Below are 13,299 nucleotides of genomic sequence, written 5' to 3' on the forward strand. Positions count from 1 at the left end.
CAGCCATACTATGGAGCACAGGTTCTCTTTAGTGATGACAATAGGAGAAAGATGGTCAGAGGATTGAGTTTTTAAATTAAATGACTGAAGGAATAGATTTGTACATTTCAATGTACAACAGAAAGAATATATAACTTGTGTCGACAGTAAGAACTGATTCTGTTAGGATTTCAAATGTTTTCTTCTGAACCCAGAAAATATTGATAAATGATAACTGGACAATTTTGATGAGAGTAATTAATAATGAATGAATTTGGGATTCCTGGGTGGCTCAGTCAGTTAAGTGTCTGCTTTCAGTGCAGGTCGTGATCCTGGGGTCCTGAGATCGAGTCCCGCATTGGGCTCCTTGCTCAGCAGGAAGCCAGCTTCTCCATCTGCCTGTCGGGCCCCCTGCTTATGCTCTCTCTCTGACAAATAAATAATAAAATCTTTTTAAAAATTTAAAAAATAATTAAGGAACTAATATAAGAATAATGAATCAGATATACTATGATATATATTTGAAATGTTATAGACCCCCAGGCCGTCAAACTAAACTCATCCATTATAACAGATGAATATATTGTGCAGTTCCATACGTCAACATACCTAAGTCTAGTACCTTTCATGCTAATTTAATTACCTGTTTCTCACTATGTTATAAATCTCTCCTCTCTAGATACACCACTAATATCTCTTGCCTATTTTGCTACAACCTCACTCTGACTCTCCTAGCCTCGCCTCTTCCCATTGTTTTCACCCCATCACAAAAGTGATCATTTAAAAATGCGGATGAAAGGGGCTCAGCATCTGACTCTTGACTTCAGCTCACTGGGAAACTGAGCAGAATCATTTATATTTTTCCCACAAAGAGAAATGTATCTTTAGTTCAAAGATTGTTGAAACTAATCTGCCTTAGGCTACCCAGGACCGAAGTTCAGATGATGCCGTGGAGTGCATAAAATCAGACGATCAGCAGAGCCTGCCATCGGTCATAAAGAGCTTCTGTGTATGAAACAGTAGTGTGCAAGGGTAGTAGCGGCTGTGTTCCAGTTTACTTCACCTGCTTCGTTCCCTTGAGATTGAAATAGTCATTATTTCTCTGCAAAACTCGGATGCTGCCCAGGTAATCAGCTTAGTAGAGTACCTCGGAGAACCACAGCTGATTAGACTCCTAATAACTTGTTTGTGACAGTCACTTGAACAAGTATAATGGGTCTGCCTTTTAATTAAAGGAGGAGAAAAGACTTCTATAGAAAGGGGGGGGATTATTTCATGTTTTAAAAATGTCAATCTGTAAGACTCTAAATGTACACACCTATAACCATAATAAGCATATAACTCGTGTGAAGAATATTATCAAAATAATAGGTTCCTCGGGATGTCCTTATAGAGACTCTGAGGGATGTATTTGCCCTGAGGGAATTTTCTCCCTCTTGTTTCCATGACTGAAGGCACCAAAGAGCTATAAAGAATGGTGAAAATGAGGCAGTACCCATGGAAGACCAGAGGTAAAAAAAACAAAATCAGACTCCAATTATTATGTAGAATTCTGCATCAGGCGAAACTCACTGATTTCAGAATTGTGAAATATTTGCTTCACTTTATATTTACCTAGTAGTACAAAACCAAATTAACCTTCATATTGATGCAAATAATTCAATGAGTTTCAACAGTTAGGCAGTTTATATAGATGGCTAAGGGGTCCTGTCTAACGCCACCATTTGCAGAACTGGTCAAAACTGTTGTTTGACATATGGTCCCTTAAACTCAGAAGACCCCCTCCCACGCATGCCTTTAGATGTGGGTATGTGCTTCCCATATATCCTATTTTCCTAACAAGAGATTATTCTGCTAATTATACTGCATGAACACACAAAAAAGAGAATATACTTCTCCAAGTGCTTCAATTCTACTATTTTTGCACAAAATAGTTAAAATCGCTGCTCAAGAAGCTTTTGAAGTCTCAATGTGTATCCCTAAATCCAGTGACCCCAGTTCTCTGTTAATTAAATATGTAACATTATTAAGGAGTACAATAAAAATTTTCAAAGTAATGTTTAGCCTGAATTTTACAAACATGGGGAAGATAAAAAACAAACTATCCCTTGTTAAAGGTTGCATTTCCTATTTTAATGTTTCTCAATCATCTATATCGTGTTAGTTTATGGCAAATTGTTGTGGCTGCCAATTCAGAGCTCTTCATCATACCAGTGTTTCATGTGCTCTATTTGTGTCAGAAGATGAGTGACCCTTCTCCGCTAGTAATAGGAAAGTTTGGGATCACCCCCAGAAGAGAACAACGTAACGATTAGCTACCAAGGAGAACAGCAGAGCCCTGACTGTGAGCTAAGAGTCTGCAGATAAATCCACTGTCAGAAAACAGAGCTCAAAGCCATAAAGCTCACATGGTTCTGGTTTCCCACATCAGTTTCCCAGTGAGTTACTGCGTCACCCTTGTGGCCCCAAAGGGGTGATGTGATGCATGTCCCCAAGGGTTCAATTTAATGCATTTCAACCCTTGGGAAATGGGCTTCCTTGTTCAGTATAATTTGAATCAACATTAAATGAAGCATTAGAGCTCTGGAGGACAAATGTTTCAAATGTTTTCTTCTGAACCCAGAAAATATTGATAAATGATAACTGGACAATTTTGATGAGAGTAATTAATAATGAATGAATTTGGGATTCCTGGGTGGCTCAGTCAGTTAAGCGTCTGCTTTCAGTGCATATGTTTGGGACAAACATATGAAATAAAAATCACAAAGAAGCATGTTAGCAAGTACCAAATTACAGTCAGGTGAACTCTATTTCTACCAAACCCCAATATATAAAAGAGATATTGGTAGAACTTTGTCATTAACTTCATGAACTTATCATAATCATATAACATCATAATTTTATAAAATTAATAAAATTATAAAATTTTATAAGAATTAACCACAGGGTCATTTTAATGAATATCTTTTTTTTAAAATAAAAAGGAGAAAGAGCTTTTGTAAATAGTTAAAATGCAGTGAGGTTTGGGAAATGGAATTTATGAAAGCTCATGTTCCTTGGATTTTCCAAGTAATGTATTGCCCATAATGAGCGCATGTAGGCAGACTCACAATGTGAGCCCAGCAGCAAAGAGAGGTGGGAGCAGCATCACCACAGGCATGGCTAAGTGATCACACATGCCACTTCGGGTAATTCTTATGGCATTTTATGCGGCCAGTATGCCAGCTTTTGTCATTGCACAGATAACAAAATGGAGGCCAAGAGAGTACAAGTAACCTGGCCAAAGTCCTACAAGGCGTCCTCAAATCCCAGTACTTCTGGTTGTGACACCCACGTGTCGACCGCTATTCAACGTTCAGAAGGATTTTGTGATATGTTGAATGACACTCCAAAAGTGGATAGATGTTCCTTATTTGGGGAGAGGTTTATGCAATGGTACCAAGATGTTGACCATAAGAAGAAAGAAGTTCTGGGTAGGGTGGAATAGCTGGGGTGCTGGGAAGATGGAATGGAGCATGGGAGAGCAGTTGGTAGAAATCCTCAAGCATCAGAATGAAGAGCTTGCTTTTGCAAAAGTTGCCTCAAAAGCAACTGAAAATGCTTGATTACAATATTGAGAGTATATTAAGGATACATACTTAGTAAATTATTTTGATAATTTGCTTAACAAATTGTTGTTTTACATCACATAATGTAAATGTTGAAATTTTTTCCCCATCAACCAAGGAAATAAATAAAAGACTCACTTACTTCTAAACTCTGACCCCCAAGGCCATGCATGCTGGGGCCCAGACTACTTCTCTAACTTCATTTCCTTCTCCTCTCTCTGTGCCCCTGCACATTGAGCTCCACACTTGCTCTTAAGCAGACAGAACATGCATTAACCTCAGGGCCTTTGCACTTGCTCTCCCTAACAAAAGCTAAAAACTAAGGCCCATATTTTCCAGGATGGGGCCAAAATATTGAGAAGTGGTCTTCTCAATAACAGCATTTCCCTCTGCCATTGCACCCTGTTCACTTTCTATTCCCTTAAAAATTTCACATTTCTGGATAACTTATCACCACCTGGTATTATGTATTTGCTTCTTATTTTCTTTTTTACCCCCACCCCCGAAATTTGACCTCAAGAAGGTATGGGATTTTTTTTTTTCTGTTTGCTGTTGTATTTTTTTGTGATATAATCTTCTACAGAGAGAATAGGACAATAATTCTGTTTTTTTCTCTAGCATGGCTAATCAAATTTTTTTAAGAAAAGTTATTGATTAGAAAAGCCTTTTAATTTCAACACTATTGCTAAATCTCTCAGAAATTTTTAAATCATTGTCAGATATGAGAACCCCTATAAGGTCCCATAGCATATGAACCATAACATTTGGAAGAATATTCCACAGACTAGCTTCTGGCTCTATACATTTCTAGCCTGGTTTTTCCTCTACCACTTACAGTCCTGGGTGCCTCAGGATAGGAACATTGCATTACAACCTTGGGCCCTGCACCTCCTGAAAGAGTTTGCACAATGGGCAGTACAAATACTCTGGAATCCATTTCTACACCAGGAGACTATAATAACCTAACTATAAATGGAAATGACTGTGAATCATATACGTAGGTTCCAGTCAACCAAGCCTAAGTGCACCATAATTCTACTTCCTTTAGCTCAGTACCAGAAATAATCATGGCCATTTGAACACTCCAGAGCATGACAGAGGGAAGTTGGGATAGACATGGTTAAGACAGCAGTCATAACCATTTGCAGTTAAAACATTTTATTTTCTCAAATTTATAAAAGCATGTGGCTATGTGGACAATTTGTTAGGGAACCATACAAGTGAGGGACTCTGACTCTCAACCTTTTTTAGCTTGATAACAAATCCACTTCTTCCAGCATCTAGTACTTGTAGGTACAAAGCAGACATTCAAAAAATATTTATTGAGTGAATGAGTGAACAAAAGTTACTTCTTTGTGACTTTCCCATAGCACTGTTAAATCAAAGTGCCTTTCAAATTAAATTGGACCCATTAACCACAGGTTACATTTATCATATTAAAACTCTGCTAAATCTCTGATGTGATGTAGGATCTATTCTTAATACAAAATATGTCAAGAAGATTTATTCATTATAAGCACAGATATATTGACACTTTCCTTTTTCTTTCTGTGGGGAAATTCACAATTTCTGCATAATTTTATAGCCCTGTCAAGTACATTTTCTCAGGAGTATGCCCTAAGCAGGGCTATTACTTGGAATGTCTCATTACTCAAATTATAGAACAACTTTCTTCTGTGTATATGTTATATTTGCCTTTTTATGAAGGACAAAGTCTACTCTATGACCTTTATTTTTTTTATTTTTGTGACTTCCAGGGAAAGAGTTGTCTAAATTTTAAAAATGACACTGCAGCTAGAAGGAGCTAAAAACTAAGGCCCATATTTTCCAGGATGGGGCCAAAATATAGATTTCTTTAAATTTTAATTTAACTGCCTAATATGAAAACAGAGCTATTGCTAGAAAGGAAATTGGCGGGTCTGATAAGAACCCTTGTACTGAATGGATTTGCCTAGGATTCCCAGCCTTCCTAATGCTCCTTCATTTTCTTGTCCAGAGGATAGCAGAGGTGTCTCACTGGTAATCACTGAAGTACCTATAAAACCAAATGATCTCTTGTGAAACCTGACTCTGAGTACCCATTTATGCACCACTGAAAAACCATGTGCCATTCTCTGGATCTGGAATCTTTCCGAGAATGCTAGAATCAAAATGCTGCTTGCAAACGCTGAGTTTTCCACTTGACATTCAGATTGAGATAGCCGAGAGAAGACAAAAAGCTAGGAGGCAAATAGTGATATATTAACAGCAAAGTTGTGGGCTTACTGCTGGGCTTTCTTCCACATGCTTAATTCAGGAGAATGGAGTCCTGTGATGCTGTGATGGAAAAAGTAGGCCTCCACTGGACAAATCAACTGTCAATCAAACACAGGCAGTATTTCCCACATTGGCCTCATTGTATCTTTTTTTTTTTTTTAAAGGTTTTATTTATTTATTTGACAGAGATAGAGACAGCCAGCGAGAGAGGGAACACAAGCAGGGGGAGTGGGAGAGGAAGAAGCAGGCTCATAGTTGAGGAGCCTGATGTGGGGCTCGATCCCATAACGCTGGGATCACGCCCTGAGCCGAAGGCAGACGCTTAACCGCTGTGCCACCCAGGCGCCCCCTCATTGTATCTTTTTAAATACACTTCTTTTTTTAGGATTTTATTTATTTATTTGAGAGAAAGTAGATTGAGAGAAAGAGAGAGAGAACATGAGCCCATGGGGAGGAGTTGCAGAGGGAGGGAGAATCAGGCTCCCCCTCGAGCAGAAAGCCCACCGCAGGGCTCAATCCCAAGACCTGGGATCATGACCTGAGCCAAAGGCAGATGCCCAACCAACTGAGCCACCCAGGTGCCCCTAAATGTTTCACTTTTTAAAAAATTTCAAATTAATCTTGGGACCTAATTGGAACATACACAGTGGTTGGTATTGACAGGCAGATATAGGTAGACAAAGCCATCTGTTTTGGATATGGTAGGAAAGAAAGCATACACATCCATTTCAGGATAGATTTTTCTATTAGGTGATGTGTGTGTGATTGGTTCAAAATAATGACACTTTGAGGTACCCTCTCAGAGAGCATGGTACCAGCCATGCTGATTGATCGGGAGATTAGAGCAAAATCTTTTAAAGTCTCTGGAAGACAATTTGCTACTGTACTGTTGTTTATTAAAGTAGGGAGAAATAGAACCATTTAAAAAGATTTTAAAAATGAATAAAAATTATAGCTGCTTGTTAAAAATCCTTCACAACAAGTAAGTGTTATAAGTAGAGGAAGGCAAGTCATGTTTTATCTAGAAGAACAGACATATTTCAGTTTGATTAGAAAAAGATAAAGATTTTCTTCTTAGTGTCATTCAGCTAGCGTAATGAGCATTATTGATTAAAATGTTAGAATCAATAAGGACCTAAAATTGGAGTAGAGGAGACCGTAAGGAGGAAAAAAAAGTTAAGGTCTGTCAAGTAAGCTGACAATTAAATGCTTTGTGAAAAATTGATTTTTGAAGTGTGAACTGTCAACTGTACTCCTTGGCTTTCTAGGGCACGCAGGAACATGTAAAAGGACAAGTATCTAATGTTATCAGACTCATACACTAAATATTTATAAATACCACATACTACCGGAAGCTGATGGTAACACTTCAGCTTATCTGACTATGTGTTACTAACGCTTTGTAAAGAGTTCTCTGTCGTGTTAATGCTTGTCAGGTCATTGAACAGCTAATGAAACTTCTCCTTAGAATCCAATTATGCATAATAATACAATTACACGTTAAGTTCTTTCTAAAATTGCAGCAGTAATATTTAAAGCCCCTTACTCCTCTTTTTCTTAATTCATCAGTATCACAATCTAGCAGGCACGTTGCACTTCTGTAGTACAACTTCCTAACCGAAAGTTAGATACTCCTCACATAGAAACAATTACATTGTAGACCTTTCATTTGCAAGGAAAAACTGAACAGACCCAGATAAATACATATGTAAGAAAAACACCAAACTTCAGGGAGGTAAATGCAAAACTAGAAAAAAGACAAAATACACATAAATTAAAAGGAAGGTAAAACAAAATCTGCTCATATGAATTTTACACAAAACATCTAAAAGTAATGAACATTTCAGTGAAATGTATGCAAAAGGTACCCCTAAAAAGCAATTCATAGAACAACACCTGAAAATGTTAACAAATAAACAGAAGCTCTAAGAGCCGCCAAAGAGAAAAATGTGGAAGGACATAAAAGAAATGCTTTAAAAGGGGAAGACAAAGGACAAGGCACACCAATCACTGAATGCAGGGGCTGAATTCTGAATTTTCTTAGGTTTGCTTTGGGCATCACATTATCGTATAACTAAATAAAAGTTCCTTTTAAAATTTTTACAGTCTTTTAGATTGGGTGCAAGAAACATACTTTTTAAAATATCAATTCTGATCATAGTGAATATTAATTTCACTGTTTATTTTTCTAAGCTATTGGGCATAAATTAGTATAAATCTATTAACTATCATGCAGACGTATATGAAAAATATTAGGAAGTCTTTTAAATTACATGAAATACCAGTAAAGAATAATATCTGATAATAGATTTTATTATAATACTGTTTATTTAACTTTTTGTATATAAACTCATAAACATAAGTCATTATGAGTTTGTTAAATTTAAATACTTAATTTAGGACCCCCATCATGTAGCTCTATAATCTATTTTTAAACAGATGTTCTAGGGACGCCTGGGTGGCTCAGTTGGTTATCTGATTCTTAATCTCAGCTCAGGTCTTGATCTTAAGGGTCAGGAGGTCAAGCCCCACATTGGGCTCCATGCTTGGTGTGGAGCTTACTTAGAAGAAAAAAAAGAACCAGGTGTTCTATGTAGAAAAATCACTGGTTCATTGTCTAGCTGCTTCCATTTTGGCTGGCGTTTTTTGATTTTGAAATTAGTGTAGGGGAGGAAAAATAATTTTCCCTCTATCCTTCTGGGTTCTTAGCTGAGACCCCTGTAGTAACAGACGGATTAATAAGAGAAAAACAGACAGAGGTTTATTAACATATCTACTTCATGAATACGTGGGGGATACCCAAAGACAAATGAGTAACTCTCTGAGGAGGCAGATTAGGAATAATACATTCTGTTCCTCTTCATTAGTAACCCAAACTGTGTTGAAGTGTTTAATGGGAACGCGTGGAATTTGACTTGCTTTTGTTTTTGCGCACAGGTGCACCCTGAGTGTGACACTGGAGCAGGCCATCATCCTGGCCCGAAGCCACGGACTGCCTCCTCGCTACATCATGCAGGCCACAGATGTGATGCGGAAGCAGGTAAGTCTCACGCACCGGGTAGGGATTGTTTTACAGGACCTGGATTTGAAGCTTCCTTTTAATCAGGATTTGTCAGGTTTAATCGGAATAATCAGCATTTTTCAGGTGTCTGATGGGTGCCTGGATGTGAGAGACATTTTTCCAGGTTCAGAGGGTAAGTGTGAACAAGAAACACCCCCAGGGGATGAAGGGATGAGGGTTCTCCAATAATTTAGCCAAGCTGCAAAAAGAGATGTCTAAAGAGGTAGCCTGAAGAAAGAAAGGGGTTGGACAGGCAAATTGGGCAGGAGTGGATTTGGGGTTTATGTAAAGGACAAGGTCAAGGGATGCATGGCATTTTCGGGGCATTGCAGGTGATTTACTAAGGCTCTGGGAATACATTGAAGAAGGGGGTGGAAACAAGGAAGAGGAAAGAATTGAGGGCCCTGCTTGCTCCTGGAGCTCCCAAAGGGAATCCAAAGCCATGCTAAGAAACTTGTGCATTATTCTGAAGATAAAGTACATACCTCAGATTTTCCTTCAGAGGAGAAGAGCAATCTTAGGAATGCCTTTAGGTCACTGAAGTATTTATAGGTGCGAATATACTCTCTTAATCAAGAGAATGAACTTTGATATAATACCCAATGGTATTTTAAATGTGATGGTTTGGTTTTTAACTCTTAAAATTCTTTTAAAAGATAAGAAAAATGCACTAACCTCCAATTTATTGATTATTAGGAAAATGTACTTAATATAATAGAAAAGACACAACTTAGTAGAAACACAAAAGAAGTTAGAAAAGATCAATTTTATATTTTCTTCCGCCACATTTTCTCAGGGTTACCACAGAAAATTAATCTAACAAATCTCTCTGTGTGCTCACTTGGTCTGAATTGCCCAGTGATAGTGAGTGACTTAGTTTTATTTTGTTTTGTTTTTAAGATTTATTTATTTATTTTAGAGAAAGAGAGAGAGCACACGTGGGGGGAAGGGCAGAGGGAGAAGGAGAGAGAGAGTCTCAGGCAGAATCCCCGCTGAGAGTGAGCCAATTCTATTCGACTTGTGGCCCATCCCACAATCCTGAGATCAAGACCTGAGCTGAACCCAAGAGATGCTTAACCAACTGCACCCCCCAGGCACCCCAAGTGGCTTAGTTTTATTAAGATACACTTTTATAGTTAAAACTGCTTTATTTACTCAAGCCTTAACATATAGCTCTTGCACAAACATACAAATCCCTGTGGGTTTGCTCCCAAGATTATACTACAGAATGTCAACAACAAAAAAAAAAATTCCATGGAAGCAGTCATGAGGCCAGCACCGGGTTGGGGTCTGCAATTCAGAAAATAAATGCAACAAGTGGAGATACGTTGGAGCTTCAGGCTCGGAACCCTGGGGCTGGAGACTGAAAACCAAGATCTCACAAGGTCCAAGAGGGATTTGCTGAGTAAAGGTTAGATCCGCAAGAGGCACAGGACACACTGTGTTTCAGCTGGAAAAGGGCAAATACAGATGCAAATGCCAGCAGATTGGGGAAGGATTTTTTGGGTGGATATACAAATTTGGTTTTAAAAGGTAGATCAAGGTAAACTTGCGATTATCCATATCAGGGGTGGGTTTGGGATGCCAAAAATACAGAATACATTGTTTCACTCTGTTGCTGTTAGAGTAAGTTTGCAATAAGACTTGGAGGAGCCATCTCAAAATTATAGTTTATGGCAAGACTACAAGACTGGCATTAGCCTGTTTTAGAATAATCTAGTAGAGGAATAATGATGGATTGGCTAGATATACGTTCAGACTACATGGACTTCAATAATCAAAACCTTTAAGTTCTCACAACTGAAAACAGAGATAGATAAAATAGAGATGGAAAGTAAAAATCATATTATGTAAGCCTTAATGACTTGTTTAACTGGTGCAAACCTTTCTGATATACAATGTACATATGATATTTACATATATTATTAGTATGTATTATTATATATTTATAGAATATAACTTAAGGCAACTGAAAAGTTATGAAGTTTCTTATAAAATCCTGGTCGATTTCTTAACTGCACTGCTTTTCTGTATTTATCACTTCTTCTCCCTTCCATATTTTTAAAATAATACGTTTAAAATAGGTAGCTTCCCTCCTTTGTTACTTGATTCTCTGCTCCAAGAGGCTTGGAGACAAAGAACTGATCTCTGACTCCTCCGTGAAAGATCAGAGAGCCTGGGACCCCTCTCTCTGGAGAACCCGGGCTAACCTGGTACACAGAGCGATTTTGGCAATATTCCCTCTGCTGCGCATCCTCTCTCGAGGGTTCAGCTGGTACAGGCGACGGGATTAGTGGCTGGGATCCACTCTGCAAGCCAAGTCTTCCCTGCCTCTGATTGGAGTAGTTAGAACACAGGTGGGAATCAAAGATCTAACTTTTCTGTTCCCTTTGCCTTTCAACCATTTATATACAACTCTCCGGAGACTGAATGGTTGGGATATTTGCCAGCTTAATGAATAAGATTCTCTAAGATCTTTAGTTCTTCAGCATGATTTGTTCTTCTAACTGCAGTATTATTTTCATGTACAGATTTTGTATATGTACTTCTCATAGACTTGTGGTTGGATGCCCTAGTTGATTGGGAAGGAAAGCTGAAAGACCAAAGGAAGGGTCCTATGCCCCTTCTAATTTTTTGATAATGATTATAATAATCCTAGGCAACACTTTTACAAAACCAACTGATCTCATTAATAAAAAGCTTGAGGGAGAAGCTCTCATTGACATTAGAAACAAAGTTTTCTATCCTACAAATTATACATTCCAAGTATTATCTGGTGGAAGCCGATCTCAAAAAGGTTTTGACCTTTTTTAATAAAACTGGAATTTCAAAGAATTCTGTCTCCTTATGTACAATATCAGGGCATCATACTGGACACCGATAACAAAGACTAAGGAAGATGTGGTTCTTGCCCCATCTCATGGTGGCCACATGGGGGAAATCGTTATGATCCAGACACCAACAGACAAGTGGCATACAGCTCAGTGTTTTAGGACAGAAGACAGGGAATAAATGAGTGACTAGACTGTGAGCCCCTTGATGTCTGGGACACTGAGTATATTTTGTTTTGATCGCATAGGTTTCCAGAATAGTACCTAGCAGAGAGTAAATGCTGAATGACATGTGGACAATGAATTAGTTTTAACTAGGATAACCAGGAAAAGGTTTCATGCCATGAGTGAGAATATGGTAGTGGCTTAAGAGCATAGATTCTTGAGCCAAACAATGTCCGTTTGAATCCCAGCTCCAGTGTTGACTGCCTGTATCACTTGGAACAAGATTCTAAGCCTGCCTGTTACTTAGTTTCCTCATTATTAAAACAAAGATAATAATAGCGCTTGCCTCATAGTGGTGTGAGGATTATATAAAGCAACACACTCAATGTACTTAAAACAGTACCTGATATAGTGAAGGACCAATTAATTATTGCCCAAGATGGTATTCGATTTGAGCCTGGGGGAGATGAATGTGATGTGGACAGGCAGGAAAGAGGAGAGAGAGGGTATTTAGGTAGAGGGAGCAACATGAGCAAGAGTATAAAAGTGCAAGTATTGGGGCACCTGGGTGGTGCAGTCAGTTAAGCGTCCTACTCTTGGTTTCAGCTCAGGTCCTGATCTCAAGGTCATGAGATCAAGCCCTGCATTAGACTCTGCACTCAGTGTGGTGTCTGCTTAAATTTCTTTCTCCCTCTCCCTCTGTCCCTCCGTGCATACACACTCTCTCTCCCTCTCTCTTTTTTTCTCTCAAGTAAATAAGTAAATCTTTTTTTAAAAAGTGCAAGTATCTGGCATGTTGAGTATATGAGGAATTTCATGGTTGAATCCACTGTGGAATATGCCAATAGTCNTGCTTAAATTTCTTTCTCCCTCTCCCTCTGTCCCTCCGTGCATACACACTCTCTCTCCCTCTCTCTTTTTTTTCTCTCAAATAAATAAGTAAATCTTTTTTTTAAAAGTGCAAGTATCTGGCATGTTGAGTATATGAAGAATTTCATGGTTGAATCCACTGTGGAATATGCCAATAGTCGTGTTCAGCATGATAAGCATCAGTTTTATTTTCAACCTTTTAAGAAAGCAGAAGTCTTTCTTTAGATTATTTAATGGAATATTATGAGACTAAAGACAAAAAGAATTATACATAAATACTATAGTTTAGTAAATCTGTTTCTCACAGGGATATGATTCAGAAGTNGATTATTTAATGGAATATTATGAGACTAAAGACAAAAAGAATTATACATAAATACTATAGTTTAGTAAATCTATTTCTCACAGGGATATGATTCAGAAGTTCTTTTTTTTTTTTTAAGATTTTATTTATTTATTTGACAGAGACAGCCAGGGAGAGAGGGAACACAAGCAGAGGGAGTGGGAGAGGAAGAAGCAGGCTCGCAGG

General features: G+C 38.1%; 1 protein-coding gene across 2 annotated transcripts in view; it reads left to right on the forward strand.

Annotated features, from left to right (window-relative positions):
• The window catches only part of PREX2 (phosphatidylinositol-3,4,5-trisphosphate dependent Rac exchange factor 2), a 299,061-nt gene that overhangs the window by 273,408 nt on the left and 12,354 nt on the right, over positions 1-13,299 (forward strand). For both annotated transcript variants that reach the window (XM_034668152.1, XM_002925213.4), the window contains one exon: positions 8,781-8,883. In XM_034668152.1, coding sequence (XP_034524043.1) covers positions 8,781-8,883 — 103 coding nt within the window. The remainder of the gene's footprint in view (positions 1-8,780; positions 8,884-13,299) is intronic.

This window comes from Ailuropoda melanoleuca, chromosome 9 (genome assembly GCF_002007445.2).
Source record: "Ailuropoda melanoleuca isolate Jingjing chromosome 9, ASM200744v2, whole genome shotgun sequence".
Lineage (NCBI taxonomy): Eukaryota > Metazoa > Chordata > Mammalia > Carnivora > Ursidae > Ailuropoda > Ailuropoda melanoleuca.